Raw genomic sequence first — 23,985 nt, forward strand, 5'->3', positions numbered from 1 at the left:
ACAGCGAGGGGGCATATATAAATATAGATGTACTTGTAATATAAACTTTATTTATCTTACAACAATTATGAAACAAATTATTTCAACCTATCTTGTTGGCCCGAATGTTAGCGCACATGGGGTCTTAGAGTGGGAGGAAACCGGAGTACCCGGTGAGAATCCACATGGTCGGGCAGGTGACCTTATACCTTTTTCACCTCCGATCAGGGAATCAAACCCTGGCTGCCTTGGTGAAAGGCAAGTGCGCTATCCACCGCACCAGCCAACCACCCTATGGGACATGCTGTAATTGGCTAATGTTATCTCAGGCATATTCAAAAAAGTACATGTAGCCCTGTGTTTATGTGATGTATTAATGTGTAATACAGTACTGATGTACTTTGAATTGTTTTAACATTTGTTTAGTCAACAGAATTAGTTGGAAATCATCAAGCAATAATGATAGGTCAACAAAGTGTACTTGGAATAGATGTGATATCTATAATGTAGTATATACAGGTGGGTGGACAGGTGACACCATTTAATTAACACCTGTATAACCATTGTGTCATGTGACGAGTTCAGGACAGGGTTTTATCACATACCTGTTAAATCTTGTTATAGTAATACATGTAAAAGCAATTTTCAGACCATGTAATAAAACGCTCTGTATTGCACATGTGCAATACGGAATGTTGTATTTGCCTACTAGCCGGAACTACTTTTTATGGGAATTGAATGGTGAACTTAAAAGTTCGCGGTATTTGCAAAAAATATCAAAGTTTATAAAATCTTTGTATTGATCTCTACCAAATACGGAAGGTATGTAATAAAAGCAAGACCACACACTTGTGTTTTTTTAACGAATCAGAAAGCACTCATTCATTGTGCGGACGTATATATTAACTTGTGAGCTCCGCGCACTCTTGAATATATTCATCCGCACAATAAACTTGTGCTTTCTGATTTGTTAGAAAAACACAAGTGTGTGGTCTTGCATACATGTATGTATGGGTAAATTACTATGGTCACATTGCCATAGGCTTAATTATAATTTTTGGACATAAAGCATAACTTTTACTTTTCAATTTTATGCTTAAGCAAATTACGAATTGAGTTGATTCGCCTTTTAGAGAGGGCAGCTAACTCTCCCAATAGTAAGACTTGCTTCCCTATTAAACAGATGTCTTCCTCTATAGATTATAGGTCTATAAAGGATAGAGGTTGCATTCTTGATTTTTTTTTAGCATCTAACACCCTTGTAACTTTTTTTTAAACTAGCATAGGGCCAATTGAGGATTTTTATGCATATAACTTTAGGTTTATTTGAAGACAAGTTTATACACTGAAGTTTAGGTTTGGTAATTATTTTGATTTAATTCCTTTAGGAAGGGAGGCAACTTGTACATTATAAGCCAAAACAAAAAACTCTTTGAAAAGGGAGCTTTTGCATAAAACAGTAAAAGATACCTCTTAAAAAAGGAGGTTATTTGTACAGCTTGAAGATAACTGTTCATTTTAACAACTTTGCTATTGCTTAATGCAATTGTATTAGGCTAAAATCAGCATATCTTAGCCTTCTCTCAGTTTTATTACATACAATTTACATTGCAATAACATTATCACTATTTAGCATACTTATCAACCTTTGGAAATGTCCATGGGGAGATTCTGCTCAAATTTAAAACATAAACAAAATGTGTGTATACAAGAGACAAGAGAACCCTTTAAAATTACATATTTTGAATTTTTCTTTCAATGAAATTATTAGATCTAATTAGAATATAGGAATAGTTTAGCAAATTCACTGGTTGAAAATACGAAATTTTAGAGTCCAAAATCGGGAGTCTCCCTGCTAAATAGGGAGAGTTGGCAAGTATGATTTAGATGAATACTCAGTGAAGGGAATACATATCTTGATTATTTCAAAACATTTATGTTATCTTCAAGAAGGCAGATCCAGGCTTCCATTAAATTGAAGTTAATATTAATTACTGTATGTTGATACAGCCTTTAATGAGGCTCTTCTCTCTATTTTGTCTGTTACTGACTTTTATAATGTTTACTATGTGTAAATCATATTTTAAAGAACTATAGTCAAGTCTATAACTTCCAAATTGTCACAAGTAGAAAAACAGTGCTCAGAGTGACTGGGGAGATCTCCCCTGTTTAGTGATGAGCACACTGTAGAGTTTGAGAGGAACTTGACCGACCAGCAGGTACAAACTGAGATTAAGTTTAGCTGATGTATTTATAGTGTTTCCTGTTAAATGTTGAACATACTTGTTAACACTTTAAACTTTTTTGTACAGGAAGTTCTTAAGTCTGTTCCCAAATTTGCGTTTCCATGCGACACTGAAAGGTACACGTAAGTTTTCTGAGCTGCGTGCCACCAGCTTTGACTGTCTCGGTGGTACACCTGTCTGTCTCTAGTTATTTCTGTGTGTCTCACCGGCCTTATCTCAACATCATTATATCTCTTCTTTTCCTGGAAAGTTACCCAAATAAACCCCAACAAATTTCCGTGAAATCAATAAGTTAATTTGGAAAAGAAGAAATATAGTGTTTTGAGACTGGGCTCAGATCAGTCAATTGTCACAGTCTTCAATGCTGAGTGGTAGCTATCATTTAATCTAATTACTGGTAGCTCAGAATCATTTATGAGGGTAACATCAGAAATTGTTACCCCTAAACTTATTCTGTGAGTTGTTAAGGTTAAAACGGGAATAGATAAGCTCTTACACGATACTAGGTGATTTTACCATGAGTGTGTTCAGAAACCAAATACAAATAATCTTTCAGATTTTTTTTCTTGTTTGACAAGAGCGCTCTGCAATATTTATAACATTCATCAGAGGTAAAATATCAGTGCCAGGTCTTACTCGGATTATTGTCATATTTTATTGGCAGTCAAATTTAACTTTATACAAATTACACCAATGCCAGTAATTTATACATTTTATTGGACAGAAAGCACCAAAGCATTGAACATTGTAGACTGTGATGATATCTATTTACATGTTGGTTTGATGTTTTCAAACAAATTAATGGCTGACTCCCAAAGTAGCTGGAGTTTGTTGGTACTGGAACACATTATATATATACTGTTAGAGGGAGAAGCTGATATCTATGATCTTGTTACATATATATATATAATATCATATGAAGTTTATTAAACATTAAGGAAATATGTGCTCCAGTTCTTTTTGAGGTAATACAAGTTTGATAAATCCACACTTGGTGGTACTGTATAGATTCAAATACTCAGACTCTTGATCTGAGAATTCGAAACATGTCTCTTTTCCTATGCCGCTAATTTATAGAGTGACCCTGGCCTGATATTGTCATGATTGGTGGAATATAGTAATGGTGACAAGATCTCTGGCTTCTGTACCAGCTACACAGCCATCTGTCTCTGACAGAAACTTCAGCCTGTACTTGTATATATACCAGATCTGTTATAAGCTTCTGAATGTGTGACAAATATATAGAGATTAACTACGTGTTGATATAGTCAGTGTCTGTCAATAAAACCATTACCTATACCATTATCAAGGAAAGATTTTAGTTTGGCTTTTAGTGTAGTGTACTAACACCATAAGTCTTCAAGTGATAAAGACTTTTCTGAATTTCAATGTATATATATACATCTGCTAATAATCATAGTCAGTCACTGCTCTTCTGCCTCATTTCTTTTATCTTTATTTAAGTTTGTATTTTATTTTCATTTTAAATCAGTATTTAATCAAATAAATGTAAACTTGTAATATGTTAATTTATCAGATATCAAAAAATGCTATTATGTTTTGTATAAATTATCTTTCTTTTAAGAAATATTTTTGAATTTGTTTTCTTTTTAACTGGTCTTCTATTTTTCATCAAAAGTTTTCTTGTAAATATGATCAGTTTTGTTTTATGTAACCAACAATTCAGGCAAACAGTCATGTTTTTTGTTTTAAAGAATTTAATTTGAATATTAGTTGTATTTGTGAAAATTGATTTATTTAATGTAATTTTCATCAGATTTATTTCAGTGAATATTAGTAATTTATTTCTATTTATTTGTTTATCCTGTAATTATTTTACCTCATCTTTGCTATATATTTTGACCCATTCCCGCTATAAACATTAGAACTCTTATGCATAAAAATAGACATTCAAAAGCATATCAAGGTAGATATCCAATACATTGCACCGGTCATCGTTTATTATGTAACTAATCATTAGACCCCGCTAACTATGTGTTGTCACCCTTTACAGGACTACGGTGGACCACTTCACATTCGTACTTACAGAGATAGATAGTACACTCAAGTTTGTCTTTTGTCGTCACGCAACGGGGGCCCAAACATGTCTGTGTATTGTCAGGTAAGTTTACTGAGTATTCAGTTGTAACCATTATCATTATTACATTATGTATTTTTAGCATATTACGTTTTACAATTGCTATTACCGAAAACAGCTTTACACATTTGATTTACCTGATGTTATTTTACAGTTACTTCCCCTGGTTCGAGATCTTTTACAATCTGCTGAACCAGTTGGCAGAGATGTTGAACCACAACTACGAGAGAGATATGACTTCCTTTCTGAGAGCTGCCTATGTCCAGGATGTGCCAGCGCCTGGTGTTCCTGTTACCATAGCAGCCAACCAAGATGTATGTTACCATAGTAATTTACCCATCTTTTACATATAAAAATGGAAATGTTTTCTGGCAGCAATGTAAATGTGTCCTAGCAACCATGTTCATGTTTCCTTCACATGTAGAAACCATGTAAATATACTTACAATCTCATGGCTGACACTATATAATCCTACCAAATTAAGTTGGCATTCATATAGGCTATGAATGACATGGACCGATTGTTGACGTCATCATCATTAGGAAGTGATAATTGTTACATTGGATACCATTGACCCTCCCTGGGCGATGGCTGTTCTATTCATTGAACAAGCAGACACGATACATGCATTATTTGAACTAAATGCTGAATAACAATAAGTGTAATTGAATTGTCTATGAGCTGAACAGATTCCAAACAAATTGGTAAATTATAATATAAGTATTGAACTGCTTTCAGTTGGATTTCATAGGCAATATGAATGCAAACTGAAAGCAGTTCAATGCTTCAGTAACCATTGCAACAACCTAAATGAGATTTCTTTCATATACAGATGTTGAACTTCACTGCCCCAGAAGTAAATAAATTGCCAAGTATACCTTCAAATGTAAGTACATCCCTGGTTTACCTACAATACAAGTAAATAAATTGCCAAGTATACCTTCAAATGTAAGTACATCCCTGGCTTACCTACAATACAAGTAAATAAATTGCCAAGTACACCTTCAAATGTCAGTACATCCCTGGTTTACCCACAATACAAGTAAATAAATTACTAAGTATAACTTCAAATGTCAGTACATCCCAGGTTTACCTACAATACAAGTAAATAAATTACTAAGTATACCTTCAAATTTTCGTACATCCCTGGTTTACCTACAATACATGTAAATAAATTGCTAAGTATACCTTCAAATGTAAGTACATCCCGGGGTTACCTACAATACAAGTAAATAAATTGCCAAGTATACCTTCAAATGTCAGTACATCCCAGGTTTACCTACAATACAAATAAATAAATTACTAAGTATACCTTCAAATGTCAGTAGATCCCTGGTTTACCTACAATACAAGTAAATAAATTACTAAGTATACCTGCAAATGTCAGTAGAGCCCTGGTTTACCTACAATACAAATAAATAAATTACTAAGTATACCTGCAAATGTCAGTAGAGCCCTGGTTTACCTACAATACAAGTTAATAAATTACTAAGTATACCTTCAAATGTCAGTACATCCCTGGTTTACCTACAATACAAGTAAATAAATTAACAAACATACTTTCAAATGTTATACACATGTACAGCCTTGACTGGTGATTGACTACACTTAAATGACAAGTCAGTTAGTCATGTTTTGTGGTAGAAAAACATTTTAAACAAAAAACTAGAAATACCTGCACTGTTTCCATGTCTATTTTTCTGTTTTCAGAGAAACCTAACAGAGTATTACAATGCTATGGACACTGCCAACATGATGATTGTGTTTGCCAGGTAAGATCTTGATTTTGTTTGTCAGGTAATATCTTGATGATGTTTGCCAGGTAATTTTTGATTGTGTTTGCCAGGTAAGATCTTGATTGTGTTTGTCAGATAAGATCTTGATAGTGTTTGCCAGGTAATATCTTGATTGTGTTTGCCAGGTAAGATCTTGATTGTGTTTGCCAGGTAAGATCTTGATTGTTTTTGCCAGATAAGATCTTGATTGTGTTTGCCAGGTAAGATCTTGATTGTGTTTGCCAGGTAAGATCTTGATTGTGTTTTCCAGGTAAGATCTTTCTCCTATGGCCAAACTGGTTCACCTATTAATCTGTATAACTACTTGGTATATTGAAAGTTAAAAGGTAAAGGTAACATCTGTTTGTTTAAATTGCAGTATGCTGAATGAGAGAAGAATAATTGTGACGTCTCGTCGCCTGTCGCGCCTGACTGCCTGTATCCACGCCTCGGTGTCGTTGCTCTACCCTATGTTCTGGCAGCACCTGTTTATCCCCATACTTCCAGCTCACCTTTTAGATTATCTCAGGTAACTTAAGGTCGTCCTAGTCCATACAAAGTCTATATATAGTAAGTCTCTGTACCAACATCACAGTCAAATCTTCTTTCAAATTTGCTTATGTGAAATAAATTCAAATAAGCAAGTTTGAATACCTGCTACAGTGTATATTCAAACTGCACATTAGTTGTTTTAACTTGTCTTTAAAAAACATCTATATTTTCCATCTAACATTCATGGATTATTTTCCAATGTTTGTAGAGTAGTGTTGAGTGTATGGTACAGTTCAGGATGCTATCTTCCAGTGTACATTTTGTCTTGGTGATGTATGTCTATCTAGCAATGCTCCCTGGTTTTATATTTCAGTGCACCAATGCCGTATGTGATAGGGGTACATGCCACACTAGTACAGGTAACATACACCACCTCTGACTGGCTGACTTTTACTGTTTTTGTTCTATTTGAATGGTTCCAAAAATCTGAATTGTTAAAATGTGTCTAAATCTAGTCACGAAAAATGACACCTGCTGTTTATGATAAAAATGATGTATGTGACAGCTAATATGAGAAGTTTCTTTCATTACTTGTAGAATTAATAAATAATAGATAAAGTAACAACATGATCTTTAATGTTCCTTCAGAAAATGAAGATGTCTGAACTGGGCGATGCTATTATAGTGGATGTAGACAACAATACTGTACAATCTGAGTATGAAGACTTGGAGGATCTCCCCTCTGATATAGTGAGTATGGTCTATAGTAACTGTTATAGTAGGTATACACAACAATACTGTACAATCTGAGTATGAAGACTTGGAGGATCTCCCCTCTGATATAGTGAGTATGGTCTATAGTAACTGTTATAGTAGGTATACACAACAATACCTTACAATCTGAGTATGAAGACTTGGAGGATCTCCCCTCTGATATAGTGAGTATGGTCTATAGTAACTGTTATAGTAGGTATACACAACAATACCTTACAATCTGAGTATGAAGACTTGGAGGATCTCCCCTCTGATATAGTGAGTATGGTCTATAGTAACTGTTATAGTAGGTATACACAACAATACCTTACAATCTGAGTATGAAGACTTGGAGGATCTCCCCTCTGATATAGTGAGTATGGTCTATAGTAACTGTTATAGTAGGTATACACAACAATACCTTACAATCTGAGTATGAAGACTTGGAGGATCTCCCCTCTGATATAGTGAGTATGGTCTATAGTAACTGTTATAGTAGGTATACACAACAATACCTTACAATCTGAGTATGAAGACTTGGAGGATCTCCCCTCTGATATAGTGAGTATGGTCTATAGTAACTGTTATAGTAGGTATACACAACAATACTGTACAATCTGAGTATGAAGACTTGGAGGATCTCCCCTCTGATATAGTGAGTATGGTCTATAGTAACTGTTATAGTAGGTATACACAACAATACCTTACAATCTGAGTATGAAGACTTGGAGGATCTCCCCTCTGATATAGTGAGTATGGTCTATAGTAACTGTTATAGTAGGTATACACAACAATACCTTACAATCTGAGTATGAAGACTTGGAGGATCTCCCCTCTGATATAGTGAGTATGGTCTATAGTAACTGTTATAGTAGGTATACACAACAATACCTTACAATCTGAGTATGAAGACTTGGAGGATCTCCCCTCTGATATAGTGAGTATGGTCTATAGTAACTGTTATAGTAGGTATACACAACAATACCTTACAATCTGAGTATGAAGACTTGGAGGATCTCCCCTCTGATATAGTGAGTATGGTCTATAGTAACTGTTATAGTAGGTATACACAACAATACCTTACAATCTGAGTATGAAGACTTGGAGGATCTCCCCTCTGATATAGTGAGTATGGTCTATAGTAACTGTTATAGTAGGTATACACAACAATACTGTACAATCTGAGTATGAAGACTTGGAGGATCTCCCCTCTGATATAGTGAGTATGGTCTATAGTAACTGTTATAGTAGGTATACACAACAATACCTTACAATCTGAGTATGAAGACTTGGAGGATCTCCCCTCTGATATAGTGAGTATGGTCTATAGTAACTGTTATAGTAGGTATACACAACAATACCTTACAATCTGAGTATGAAGACTTGGAGGATCTCCCCTCTGATATAGTGAGTATGGTCTATAGTAACTGTTATAGTAGGTATACACAACAATACCTTACAATCTGAGTATGAAGACTTGGAGGATCTCCCCTCTGATATAGTGAGTATGGTCTATAGTAACTGTTATAGTAGGTATACACAACAATACCTTACAATCTGAGTATGAAGACTTGGAGGATCTCCCCTCTGATATAGTGAGTATGGTCTATAGTAACTGTTATAGTAGGTATACACAACAATACCTTACAATCTGAGTATGAAGACTTGGAGGATCTCCCCTCTGATATAGTGAGTATGGTCTATAGTAACTGTTATAGTAGGTATACACAACAATACTGTACAATCTGAGTATGAAGACTTGGAGGATCTCCCCTCTGATATAGTGAGTATGGTCTATAGTAACTGTTATAGTAGGTATACACAACAATACCTTACAATCTGAGTATGAAGACTTGGAGGATCTCCCCTCTGATATAGTGAGTATGGTCTATAGTAACTGTTATAGTAGGTATACACAACAATACCTTACAATCTGAGTATGAAGACTTGGAGGATCTCCCCTCTGATATAGTGAGTATGGTCTATAGTAACTGTTATAGTAGGTATACACAACAATACCTTACAATCTGAGTATGAAGACTTGGAGGATCTCCCCTCTGATATAGTGAGTATGGTCTATAGTAACTGTTATAGTAGGTATACACAACAATACCTTACAATCTGAGTATGAAGACTTGGAGGATCTCCCCTCTGATATAGTGAGTATGGTCTATAGTAACTGTTATAGTAGGTATACACAACAATACCTTACAATCTGAGTATGAAGACTTGGAGGATCTCCCCTCTGATATAGTGAGTATGGTCTATAGTAACTGTTATAGTAGGTATACACAACAATACTGTACAATCTGAGTATGAAGACTTGGAGGATCTCCCCTCTGATATAGTGAGTATGGTCTATAGTAACTGTTATAGTAGGTATACACAACAATACCTTACAATCTGAGTATGAAGACTTGGAGGATCTCCCCTCTGATATAGTGAGTATGGTCTATAGTAACTGTTATAGTAGGTATACACAACAATACCTTACAATCTGAGTATGAAGACTTGGAGGATCTCCCCTCTGATATAGTGAGTATGGTCTATAGTAACTGTTATAGTAGGTATACACAACAATACCTTACAATCTGAGTATGAAGACTTGGAGGATCTCCCCTCTGATATAGTGAGTATGGTCTATAGTAACTGTTATAGTAGGTATACACAACAATACCTTACAATCTGAGTATGAAGACTTGGAGGATCTCCCCTCTGATATAGTGAGTATGGTCTATAGTAACTGTTATAGTAGGTATACACAACAATACCTTACAATCTGAGTATGAAGACTTGGAGGATCTCCCCTCTGATATAGTGAGTATGGTCTATAGTAACTGTTATAGTAGGTATACACAACAATACTGTACAATCTGAGTATGAAGACTTGGAGGATCTCCCCTCTGATATAGTGAGTATGGTCTATAGTAACTGTTATAGTAGGTATACACAACAATACCTTACAATCTGAGTATGAAGACTTGGAGGATCTCCCCTCTGATATAGTGAGTATGGTCTATAGTAACTGTTATAGTAGGTATACACAACAATACCTTACAATCTGAGTATGAAGACTTGGAGGATCTCCCCTCTGATATAGTGAGTATGGTCTATAGTAACTGTTATAGTAGGTATACACAACAATACCTTACAATCTGAGTATGAAGACTTGGAGGATCTCCCCTCTGATATAGTGAGTATGGTCTATAGTAACTGTTATAGTAGGTATACACAACAATACCTTACAATCTGAGTATGAAGACTTGGAGGATCTCCCCTCTGATATAGTGAGTATGGTCTATAGTAACTGTTATAGTAGGTATACACAACAATACCTTACAATCTGAGTATGAAGACTTGGAGGATCTCCCCTCTGATATAGTGAGTATGGTCTATAGTAACTGTTATAGTAGGTATACACAACAATACTGTACAATCTGAGTATGAAGACTTGGAGGATCTCCCCTCTGATATAGTGAGTATGGTCTATAGTAACTGTTATAGTAGGTATACACAACAATACCTTACAATCTGAGTATGAAGACTTGGAGGATCTCCCCTCTGATATAGTGAGTATGGTCTATAGTAACTGTTATAGTAGGTATACACAACAATACCTTACAATCTGAGTATGAAGACTTGGAGGATCTCCCCTCTGATATAGTGAGTATGGTCTATAGTAACTGTTATAGTAGGTATACACAACAATACCTTACAATCTGAGTATGAAGACTTGGAGGATCTCCCCTCTGATATAGTGAGTATGGTCTATAGTAACTGTTATAGTAGGTATACACAACAATACCTTACAATCTGAGTATGAAGACTTGGAGGATCTCCCCTCTGATATAGTGAGTATGGTCTATAGTAACTGTTATAGTAGGTATACACAACAATACCTTACAATCTGAGTATGAAGACTTGGAGGATCTCCCCTCTGATATAGTGAGTATGGTCTATAGTAACTGTTATAGTAGGTATACACAACAATACTGTACAATCTGAGTATGAAGACTTGGAGGATCTCCCCTCTGATATAGTGAGTATGGTCTATAGTAACTGTTATAGTAGGTATACACAACAATACCTTACAATCTGAGTATGAAGACTTGGAGGATCTCCCCTCTGATATAGTGAGTATGGTCTATAGTAACTGTTATAGTAGGTATACACAACAATACCTTACAATCTGAGTATGAAGACTTGGAGGATCTCCCCTCTGATATAGTGAGTATGGTCTATAGTAACTGTTATAGTAGGTATACACAACAATACCTTTAATACAGTATGAGAACGATGACTTGTATAATCTACTGCAATATAACCTGAGTTAGAGTGATATAGGATTTTATAAAAGACTGATAACTGTTCTCCTGTGACGTTGATGTTTGACTAAAACAAGTACCTTTACATTGTAGTCCTCTTACCTGAAGCGCCATCTGAAGGGAGATAAAGTGAGGGTATCCATGCAGACATCTGGGGATGCCATTCCCAAAGCATTCCTTATGGCTCTAGTCCGACTGATAGGTAGGTTTAACAGTTTATAGTTCCATTAATTGAAGGATAAAAAAAGAAATCATTGATGATGTATTTTGGTTGCAGTTTGAAAGTCTTCCAAATTATTCTAACTGTTGCAAATTGGTCCTTTTATTTTCTTTGAATGTCCTAACTATCGTGAATTGGTTGTGTTGACAGGTGGGTACAGAGATGCATTACGATTTAAACCAGGAGAACCTATAACCTTTGACCCGGAAGCATTTGTACTGTCACGACCTCAATCCATGCAGCCATTCCTAGAGAATATGCTTCAACTTCAAATTTTCCAACAGGTAATTTGTCCACTGATTATCACCACACAGAAAAGTTTTAGAAGAACATAATATTAAGCAAAACTTGACATTAAGAAGTTATCACAATTTACAATCTTACTTTTGATTCAGTACAAATGACTTGGCCTGGCTCTTCATCTGTTGCATTTAACATAAAGTATCATATGGGATGGCACTGACATCTGTGATCAAGCTGGAACTTCTGGTCTGACAAAACAGTTCATAAATTTATTTGTTTCTGTAAAATGTAAGAGGGCAGATACATGTATCATGGTATGTAGAAGAGCAGATTTGTTTCTTATATTGGAGGGCAAACTACTTGTTTATGGTTTTATAGGAGGGCAGATACATGTATCATGGTATGTAGGAGAGCAGATTTGTTTCTTATATTGGAGGGCAAACTACTTGTTTATGGTTTTATAGGAGGGCAGATACATGTATCATGTTATGTAGGAGAGCAGATTTGTTTCTTATATTGGAGGGCAAACTACTTGTTTATGGTTTTATAGGAGGGCAGATACATGTATCATGTTATGTAGGAGAGCAGATTTGTTTCTTATATTGGAGGGCAAACTACTTGTTTATGGTTTTATAGGAGGGCAGATACATGTATCATGTTATGTAGGAGAGCAGATTTGTTTCTTATATTGGAGGGCAAACTACTTGTTTATGGTTTTATAGGAGGGCAGATACATGTATCATGTTATGTAGGAGAGCAGATTTGTTTCTTATATTGGAGGGCAAACTACTTGTTTATGGTTTTATAGGAGGGCAGATACATGTATCATGTTATGTAGGAGAGCAGATTTGTTTCTTATATTGGAGGGCAAACTACTTGTTTATGGTTTTATAGGAGGGCAGATACATGTATCATGTTATGTAGGAGAGCAGATTTGTTTCTTATATTGGAGGGCAAACTACTTGTTTATGGTTTTATAGGAGGGCAGATACATGTATCATGTTATGTAGGAGAGCAGATTTGTTTCTTATATTGGAGGGCAAACTACTTGTTTATGGTTTTATAGGAGGGCAGATACATGTATCATGTTATGTAGGAGAGCAGATTTGTTTCTTATATTGGAGGGCAAACTACTTGTTTATGGTTTTATAGGAGGGCAGATACATGTATCATGTTATGTAGGAGAGCAGATTTGTTTCTTATATTGGAGGGCAAACTACTTGTTTATGGTTTTATAGGAGGGCAGATACATGTATCATGTTATGTAGGAGAGCAGATTTGTTTCTTATATTGGAGGGCAAACTACTTGTTTATGGTTTTATAGGAGGGCAGATACATGTATCATGTTATGTAGGAGAGCAGATTTGTTTCTTATATTGGAGGGCAAACTACTTGTTTATGGTTTTATAGGAGGGCAGATACATGTATCATGTTATGTAGGAGAGCAGATTTGTTTCTTATATTGGAGGGCAAACTACTTGTTTATGGTTTTATAGGAGGGCAGATACATGTATCATGTTATGTAGGAGAGCAGATTTGTTTCTTATATTGGAGGGCAAACTACTTGTTTATGGTTTTATAGGAGGGCAGATACATGTATCATGTTATGTAGGAGAGCAGATTTGTTTCTTATATTGGAGGGCAAACTACTTGTTTATGGTTTTATAGGAGGGCAGATACATGTATCATGTTATGTAGGAGAGCAGATTTGTTTCTTATATTGGAGGGCAAACTACTTGTTTATGGTTTTATAGGAGGGCAGATACATGTATCATGTTATGTAGGAGAGCAGATTTGTTTCTTATATTGGAGGGCAAACTACTTGTTTATGGTTTTATAGGAGGGCAGATACATGTATCATGTTATGTAGGAGAGCAGATTTGTTTCTTATATTGGAGGGCAAACTACTTGTTTATGGTTTTATAGGAGGGCAGATACATGTATCATGTTATGTAGGAGAGCAGATTTGTTTCTTATATTGGAGGGCAAACTACTTGTTTATGGTTTTATAGGAGGGCAGATACATGTATCATGTTATGTAGGAGAGCAGATTTGTTTCTTATATTGGAGGGCAAACTACTTGTTTATGGTTTTATAGGAGGGCAGATACATGTATCATGTTATGTAGGTGACCAGATTTGTTTCTTATATTGGAGGGCAAACTACTTGTTTATGGTTTTATAGGAGGGCAGATACATGTATCATGTTATGTAGGTGACCAGATTTGTTTCTTATATTGGAGGGCAAAATACTTGTTTATGGTTTTATAGGAGGTCAGATACATGTATCATGTTATGTAGGAGACCAGATTTGTATGTTATATTGGAGGGCAAACTTCTTGTTTATGGTTTTATAGGATGGCAGATACATGTATCATGTTATGTAGGAGACCAGATTTGTTTCTTATATTGGAGGGCAAACTACTTGTTTATGGTTTTATAGGAGGGCAGATACATGTATCATGTTATGTAGGAGACCAGATTTGTATGTTATATAAAAGGGAAGATACTTTTGTTATATTGGAGGAAAGATTTGTTTAAGGATATTTAACATTTATTTTATAGTTTATCAACGAACGTCTGGACATGCTCAACTGTGGCCAGGGCTTCAGTGATATTTTTGAAGCTGAGGCTCTGCAAAATGCTGACAAACTCAATACTCAGTCCCGTTATAAAGAGTGGCTCACTAATATGAAGGTAATGCCAGACAAACAATACTCAGTCCTGTTATAAAGAGTGGCTTTCTAATATGAAGGTAATGTCAGACAAACAATACTCAGTCCTGTTATAAAGAGTGGCTCACTAATATGAAGGTAATGTCAGACAAACAATACTCAGTCCTGTTATAAAGAGTGGCTCACTAATATGAAGGTAATGTCAGACAAACAATACTCAGTCCTGTTATAAAGAGTGGCTCACTAATATGAAGGTAATGTCAGACAAATAATACTCAGTCCTGTTATAAACACTGGCTCACTAACATGTCTCTTACAAAGTGATCAAACATTATTAGCTATATGACTAGATTTTCTTAAAATCATGAAGATTTCAAATTCTATTTCCAGAAACAGGGCAATAAGTTTCAAAAAGGTGGAAAAGACATTTGGGCTGGCATCAAAGAAAAGGTAAAATAACTTAAAATTTATTACCAATACCTTCCAGAAGGGTGTGAATACTTAAGTCAGTTTCCTATTCTATTATTGTATATTCTAACTTCTATCTAATTTCATTGTACCGGTAATTTGGTTCGGATTTCATGAATATGTTCCTCTCATGACCCTAGGTAAACATCATAGTTTTTGAAGCAAAGAAATAATTCAAGATGACCATCAATTACTCTGATTGGCTGAGACCTGATGAGTTATAAATCCAATTGTTTGTTTTACATAATTCAAAATGACCAGATAAAAAAATCCAAGAAGGTCGCCAAGCTATTCTGATTGGCAAATATGTCATGACATGTATGTAAAATTCTTTTGGCTTAAAATTGCTTCAAATTTCACAGAAATAATTCCGTTATAACCTTATAAATGCTTAACCTTGTAAGACTTTCATAAGAACCTCTGTTGGAATCAACAAAATAGTGAGATCAACTGTCCAGTTTTAAACTTTGATATGTACATCATTCACTTGTAACTTATGTCATTTATAATCAACCTTTAATCTATAGTTTTGATCTGATTGATTATGAATAATTACCTGGACAGTACGTCCCCCTTTGTCTCTAAGATATGGTCTGGAGCTTACGTAATGATAAACATACCTGGGGATTTTAGGATCACAACTGTTGTAGTCATGATTTGTTATTAAACTTATATTTTTACACACATTTTGTTTCCGTCACTTTACTGGGTTGATGAAGCTTGTCATTGACCTCACATTTTGTTATTGACCTGGTATCTGTTCCACAGGCGGCACCTGTTATGTCTAGCGCCGTTCATTCTGTAAGTCAGCCATTTTGCATGTCCTATGTTGTACACAGTATATATAGTAACCCTGTACTCCTGTTCCCCAGCTTCTGTTTGTTCTGTTTGTCTACTGAAGGATCTTGATACATCATGTTTGAGAAGTTAATAAAACAGCCAGCGTATAAATTACACAAGCTTATCCCTAATCCCTGGGAGTTCACACACGTTGGTATTGGGTAGGCCTGCCTGGGAGTTCACACACGTTGGTATTGGGTAGGCCTGCACTGCAGACATCTGCTGTATAAGTGGATGGTGGATACTTTTGTATGTGGATAAATATGTAGTTTGTGTGTCGATAGAAATCTCTTTAGTATTTGTGGATTGTGAAAACTTTTGTATGTAGATAGTTATGTTTGTTTTAGAACTAATGAGCTTTGTATAAAATAACTGGATATTGTGCAGATAGACATTGTTTGAAGTTATCGGATGTAGTATAAAGAAAATTATATAAATACTGTCTTCTCATCAATCACTTGATCAGATAAGTGATAAAATTATTCCATTGTATAAATCAAATATTCCACTTATTAACTCGACCCAGTTTTGTGACCTTAACATAGTTTGCATACAATGCATGTGTTTTGGGATTGACACCGTACTGGAGCTGATCTGACCTCTGGGTTCAGACTGTGAGTTCAGACCTTTGTGTTAAGACCTGTAAGTTCAGACCTTTGTGTTAAGACCTGTGGGTTAAGACTTTGAGTTCAGACCTTTGTGTTAAGACCTCTGGGTTAAGACTGTGAGTTCAGACCTTTGTGTTAAGTCCTGTGGGTTAAGGCTGTGAGTTCAGACCTTTGTGTTAAGACCTCTGGGTTAAGACTGTGAGTTCAGACCTTTGTGTTAAGGCCTGTGGGTTAAGACTGTGAGTTCAGCCCTTTGTGTTAAGACCTGTGGGTTAATGCTGTGAGTTCAGACCTTTGTGTTAAGGCCTGTAAGTTCAGACCTTTGTGTTAAGGCCTGTAAGTTCAGACCTTTGTGTTAAGACCTGTGGGGTCAGACCTGTGAGTTCAGACATTTGCATGTGGAATCATATCAGCGGGTTCAGGCTGAGTACAGACCTGTGGGTTACGACCTGTGGGTTAAGACTGTGAGTTGAGACCTTTGTGTTAAGACCTGTGGGCTCAGACCTGTGAGTTCAGACATGTGCATGTGGAATCAGATCAGCGGGTTCAGGCTGAGTACAGACCTGTGGGTTAAGACCTGTGGGTTCAGACTGTGAGTTGAGACCTGTGGGTTAAGACCTCTGGGTTCATACTGTGAGTTCAGACCTTTGTGTTAAGACCTGTAGGTTAAGACTGTGAGTTCAGACCTTTGTGTTAAGACCTATGGGTTAAGACCTGTGAGTACAGACCTGTGGGTTAATACCTGTGGGTTCAGACTGTGAGTTCAGACCTGTGGGTTAAGACCTCTGGGTTAAGACTGTGAGTTCAGACCTTTGTGTTAAGACCTGTGGGCTCAGACATGTGCATGTGGAACCAGATCAGCGGGTTCAGGCTGAGTACAGACCTGTGGGTTAAGACTGTGAGTTCAGACCTTTGTGTTAAGACCTGTGGGTTAAGACTGTGAGTTCAGACCTTTGGGTTAAGACCTGTGGGTTCAGACATGTGCATGTGGAATCAGATCAGCGGGTTCAGGCTGGGTACAGACCTTTAAGTTCAGACATGTTGGTTCTGACTTGTGGCTATTGGTAGCTGTAGATACGCTGTCTTAACTGAAAGTGGTCTACCATTCTAATCTGTAGTTACACAATTTAAATACTCCGACAAACACTGGCCTAACTTACTGACACATGTATATAGACATTGTAACAGGATCAGTGGTGTCCATGCTCCCTTACTTACTGACACATGTATATAGACATTGTAACAGGATCAGTGGTGTTCATGCTCCCTAACTTACTGACACATGTATATAGACATTGTAACAGGATCAGTGGTGTCCATGCTCCCTTACTTACTGACACATGTATATAGACATTGTAACAGGATCAGTGGTGTTCATGCTCCCTTACTTACTGACACATGTATATAGACATTGTAACAGGATCAGTGGTGTTCATGCTCCCTTACTTACTGACACATGTATATAGACATTGTAACAGGATCAGTGGTGTTCATGCTCCCTTACTTACTGACACATGTATATAGACATTGTAACAGGATCAGTGGTGTTCATGCTCCCTTACTTACTGACACATGTATATAGACATTGTAACAGGATCAGTGGTGTCCATGCTCCCTTACTTACTGACACATGTATATAGACATTGTAACAGGATCAGTGGTGTTCATGCTCCCTTACTTACTGACACATGTATATAGACATTGTAACAGGATCAGTGGTGTTCATGCTCCCTTACTTACTGACACATGTATATAGACATTGTAACAGGATCAGTGGTGTTCATGCTCCCTTACTTACTGACACATGTATATAGACATTGTAACAGGATCAGTGGTGTCCATGCTCCCTTACTTACTGACACATGTATATAGACATTGTAACAGGATCAGTGGTGTTCATGCTCCCTTACTTACTGACACATGTATATAGACATTGTAACAGGATCAGTGGTGTTCATGCTCCCTTACTTACTGACACATGTATATAGACATTGTAACAGGATCAGTGGTGTTCATGCTCCCTTACTTACTGACACATGTATATAGACATTGTAACAGGATCAGTGGTGTCCATGCTCCCTTACTTACTGACACATGTATATAGACATTGTAACAGGATCAGTGGTGTTCATGCTCCCTTACTTACTGACACATGTATATAGACATTGTAACAGGATCAGTGGTGTTCATGCTCCCTTACTTACTGACACATGTATATAGACATTGTAACAGGATCAGTGGTGTTCATGCTCCCTTACTTACTGACACATGTATATAGACATTGTAACAGGATCAGTGGTGTCCATGCTCCCTTACTTACTGACACATGTATATAGACATTGTAACAGGATCAGTGGTGTTCATGCTCCCTTACTTACTGACACATGTATATAGACATTGTAACAGGATCAGTGGTGTTCATGCTCCCTTACTTACTGACACATGTATATAGACATTGTAACAGGATCAGTGGTGTTCATGCTCCCTTACTTACTGACACATGTATATAGACATTGTAACAGGATCAGTGGTGTCCATGCTCCCTTACTTACTGACACATGTATATAGACATTGTAACAGGATCAGTGGTGTTCATGCTCCCTTACTTACTGACACATGTATATAGACATTGTAACAGGATCAGTGGTGTTCATGCTCCCTTACTTACTGACACATGTATATAGACATTGTAACAGGATCAGTGGTGTTCATGCTCCCTTACTTACTGACACATGTATATAGACATTGTAACAGGATCAGTGGTGTTCATGCTCCATAACTTACCATATTAACACTTACAAGAGGGATAAACTGTTTGTTGACCTGGCATTTCTATGTAACAGAGCATTATACTATGTATGTGGTATATGTCTTACCAGCTACATCTAACAATTACCTTATATTATATAACTATGAAGTGTGGGATCCCTGCCATATTGGTACCAGCATGGCGTCACCGGTCACTAACCTGGAGCATGATTCATGTAATGATATGTCGTAATGCGGCTTGTAAGTAAGTTGTGATAAATCACAATATGTGTTACTGGTGTATCCTCTTCATCAGTCAATTAAACTAAATTGCTAACTATTGCGAGTTTGCGTTATTTCTTTATAAAATAATGTCAATACAGATGCAGATTTTAAGATATATAATTTAGTGGACGCGTAAAAGAAGGGCTTAATATTCTTCTTGATACATTGTTATTCATTCTCCGAAACTGTGCATTTTTATACGCCCGTCAAATTTGACGGGATTATTATCGTATGGCATTGTCCGTCCGTCTGTCCGGCGTAAACTTTTGTTTGTCTGCCAATCTTCTCCTACATATTTCAACCAATCAATTTGAAACTTGATATACATTATAATCATGATATGAAGTTGTGTCTCCCTTAAAAGAATTTTGATTTGACAATTTTTCCAAAAGTTATTGCCCTTTGTTCATTTCAGTATTTGATTATTTTGTCCGAAGATCTCCTCCTACATTTTTTGACAGATTTCTTTGAAACTTATTAGGCTAAATAATCATGATATGTTTTTGTGTTTCCTTGAAAAGAATTTTGATTCGACGACAAAAGTAATTGCCCTTTGTTCATTTCAGTATTTGATTTTTTTATCCAGAGATTATCTCCTACGTTTTTATAGCATGTTAGCTAACCACTCTTTGAATGATGCAGATCTTATTACTATGTAAGAAAGTATATAACACTCTATGGTATTCGACGGGTGTATATTGTTCCGCCCCGCGGTACTCTTGTTTAGTTCTGCCTGTAGTTCGGTCCATGTGCGCTCTTTTATCGGGGGATATTTCTGTGACCCCTTAACGGGTTTAACTGGGATACGTGAATGTAGCCTTTGTTAGCAGTCACATCTGTGTCAGTGGAACTCTTTGTCAACAGTCACATCTGTGTCAGTGAAACTCTTTGTCAGCAGTCACATCTGTGTCAGTGAAACTCCTCATCAGCAGTTTCACATATTTGTCGGAGAAACCCATTGTCACCAGTGTAACAACTGAATGAGTGAATCATATGTTGCAATGAAACTCCTTGTCATCGATGTTACATATTTGATGTTGAAACTGTCTGCAGTGTCACATCTTTCTCTTGGTCAGCATCCATGTTACAGCAATGTCACATCTGTGTCAGCAAAACTCTTTTTCCAGCAATATCACAGCTGTTTCAGTCGAACTCATAGTCTGCAGTGCAACACCTGTGTCAGCAATATCACAGCTGTTTCATGGAACTCAAAGTCTGCAGTGTAGCACCTGTGTCAGCACTATCACAGCTGTTTCATGGAACTCATAGTCTGCAGTGTAACACCTGTGTAAGCAATATCACAGCTGTTTCGTGGAACTCAAAGTCTGCAGTGTAGCACCTGTGTCAGCAATATCACAGCTGTTTTGTGGAACTCATAGTCTGCAGTGTAACACCTGTGTAAGCAATATCACAGCTGTTTCGTGGAACTCAAAGGCTGCAGTGTAACACCTGTGTCAGCTATATCTCAGCTGTTTCGTGGAACTCATCGTCTGCAGTGTAATACCTGTGTCAGCTATATCACAGCTGTTTCGTGGAACTCATAGTTTGCAGTGTAACACCTGTGTCAGCAATATCATAGCTGTTTCGCGGAACTCAAAGTCTGCAGTGTAACACCTGTGTCTGCTATATCTCAGCTGTTTCGTGGAACTCATCGTCTGCAGTGTAATACCTGTGTCAGCTATATCACAGCTGTTTCGTGGAACTCATAGTCTACAGTGTAACACCTGTGTCAGCAATATCACAGCAGTTTCGCGGAACTCAAAGTCTGCAGTGTAACACCTGTGTCTGCTATATCTCAGCTGTTTCGTGGAACTCATCGTCTGCAGTGTAATACCTGTGTCAGCTATATCACAGCTGTTTCGTGGAACTCATAGTTTGCAGTGTAACACCTGTGTCAGCAATATCACAGCTGTTTTGTGGAACTCAAAGTCTGCAGTGTAACACCTGTGTCTGCTATATCTCAGCTGTTTCGTGGAACTCATCGTCTGCAGTGTAATACCTGTGTCAGCTATATCTCAGCTGTTTCGTGGAACTCATGGTCTGCAGTGTAATACCTGTGTCAGCTATATCACAGCTGTTTCGTGGAACTCATAGTCTACAGTGTAACACCTGTGTCAGCAATATCACAGCTGTTGCGTGGAACTCATAGTCTGCAGTGTAACACCTGTGTAAGCAATATCACAGCTGTTTCGTGGAACTCATAGTCTGCAGTGTTATACCTGTGTCAGCAATATCTCAGCTGTTTCGTGGAACTCATAGTCTGCAGGGTAACACCTGTGTCAGCAATATCACAGCTGTTGCGTGGAACTCATAGTCTGCAGTGTAACACCTGTGTCAGCAATATCACAGCTGTTTCGCGGAACTCAAAGTCTGCAGTGTAACACCTGTGTCAGCTATATCTCAGCTGTTTCGTGGAACTCATAGTCTGCAGTGTTATACCTGTGTCAGCAATATCTCAGCTGTTTCGTGGAACTCATAGTCTGCAGTGTTATACCTGTGTCAGCAATATCACAGCTGTTTCATGGAACTCATAATCTACAGTGTAACACCTGTGACAGCTAAACTCTCTGTTAGCAGTGTCATGCGTACAGTTGTACCTCTGCATTTCCAGATCTCTATGTGTTATGGATGTTGTATTTTATAATACAAAATAATCTGTGTGATGGTAGTATATATTCTGTGTGTGGGTGGTAAATATTACCTGTGTCAGCAATATCACAGCTGTTTCATGGAACTCATAATCTACAGTGTAACACCTGTGTCAGCTAAACTCTCTGTTAGCAGTGTCATGCGTACAGTTGTACCTCTGCATTTCCAGATCTCTATGTGTTATGGATGTTGTATTTTATAATACAAAATAATCTGTGTGATGGTAGTATATATTCTGTGTGTGGGTGGTAAATATTCTGTGTGAGGGAGGATACATTCTGTGTGTGGGTGGTAAACATTTTGTGGTGGAGGATACATTCTGTGTGTGGGTGGTAACTATTCTTTGTGATGGAGGATACATTCTCTGTGTGTGGTTAATATTCTGTGTGATGGAGGATGCATTCTGTGTGTGGGTGGTAAACATTTTGTGTGATGGAGGATACATTCTGTGTGCGTGTGGTAAATATTCTGTGTGATGGAGGATACATTCTCTGTGTGCGTGGTTAATATTCTGTGTGATGGAGGATACATTCTGGGTGTGGGTGGTAAACATTTTGTGTGATGGAGGATACATTGTGTGGGTGGTAAATATTCTTTGTGACGGAGGATACATTCTCTGTGTGTGTGGTAATTATTCTGTGTGATGGTAGTATACATTCTGTGTGGGGGTGGTAAATATTGTGTGTGATGGTAGTATACATTCTGTTTGTGTGTGGTAAATATTCTGTGTGATGGTGGATACATTTTGTGTGTGGGTGGTAAATATTCTGTATGATGGAGGATACATTCTGTGTGTGGGTGGTAACTATTCTTTGTGATGGAGGATACATTCTGTGTGCGTGTGGTAAATATTCTGTGTGATGGAGGGTACATTCTGTGTGTGGGTGGTAAACATTTTGTGTGATGGAGGATACATTGTGTGGGTGGTAAATATTCTTTGTGATGGAGGATACATTCTCTGTGTGTGTGGTTAATATTCTGTGTGATGGAGGATGCATTCTGTGTGTGGGTGGTAAACATTTTGTGGTGGAGGATACATTCTGTGTGTGTGTGGTAAATATTCTGTGTGATGGAGAATACATTCTGTGTGTGTGTGGTAAATATTCTGTGGGATGGAGGATACATTCTGTGTGTGGGTGGTAGATATTCTGTGTGATGGAGGATACATCCTGTGTGTGTGTGGTAAATATTCTGTGTGATGGTGGATACATTTTGTGTGTGGGTGGTAAATATTCTGTGTGAGGGAGGATACATTCTGTGTGTGGGTGGTAGATATTCTGTGTGATGGAGGATACATTTTGTGTGTGGGGGGTAAATATTCTGTGTGATGGAGGATATATTCTGTGTGTGTGTGGTAAATATTCTGTGGGATGGAGGATACATTCTGTGTGTGGGGGGTAAATAATGTGTGTGATGGTAGTATACATTCTGTTTGTGTGTGGTAAATATTCTGTGTGATGGTAGTATACGTCCTGTGTGTGGGTGGTAAATATTCTGAGTGATAGTAGTATATATTCTGTGTGTGGGTGGTAAATATTGTGTGTGATGGTAGTATACATTCTGTTTGTGTGTGGTAAATATT

General features: G+C 37.1%; 1 protein-coding gene across 7 annotated transcripts in view; it reads left to right on the forward strand.

The window, feature by feature from the left end:
* Nucleotides 1-23,985, forward strand: part of LOC110449078 (DENN domain-containing protein 1B-like) — a 52,599-nt gene that overhangs the window by 4,343 nt on the left and 24,271 nt on the right. For 4 of the 7 annotated variants that reach the window (XM_021495675.1, XM_021495672.1, XM_021495676.1 and 1 more), the window contains exons 4-16: nt 2,292-2,347; nt 4,240-4,347; nt 4,478-4,637; nt 5,156-5,209; nt 6,034-6,095; nt 6,478-6,627; nt 6,964-7,009; nt 7,239-7,340; nt 11,762-11,870; nt 12,039-12,172; nt 14,696-14,827; nt 15,196-15,255; nt 16,042-16,074. In XM_021495675.1, the coding sequence (XP_021351350.1) occupies nt 2,292-2,347; nt 4,240-4,347; nt 4,478-4,637; nt 5,156-5,209; nt 6,034-6,095; nt 6,478-6,627; nt 6,964-7,009; nt 7,239-7,340; nt 11,762-11,870; nt 12,039-12,172; nt 14,696-14,827; nt 15,196-15,255; nt 16,042-16,074 (1,206 nt within the window). The remainder of the gene's footprint in view (nt 1-2,291; nt 2,348-4,239; nt 4,348-4,477; nt 4,638-5,155; nt 5,210-6,033; nt 6,096-6,477; nt 6,628-6,963; nt 7,010-7,238; nt 7,341-11,761; nt 11,871-12,038; nt 12,173-14,695; nt 14,828-15,195; nt 15,256-16,041; nt 16,075-23,985) is intronic. The other 3 variants (XM_021495674.1, XM_021495678.1, XM_021495673.1) reach the window with 2 other exon arrangements.

This window comes from Mizuhopecten yessoensis, unplaced genomic scaffold (assembly GCF_002113885.1).
Source record: "Mizuhopecten yessoensis strain PY_sf001 unplaced genomic scaffold, ASM211388v2 scaffold4481, whole genome shotgun sequence".
NCBI lineage: Eukaryota > Metazoa > Mollusca > Bivalvia > Pectinida > Pectinidae > Mizuhopecten > Mizuhopecten yessoensis.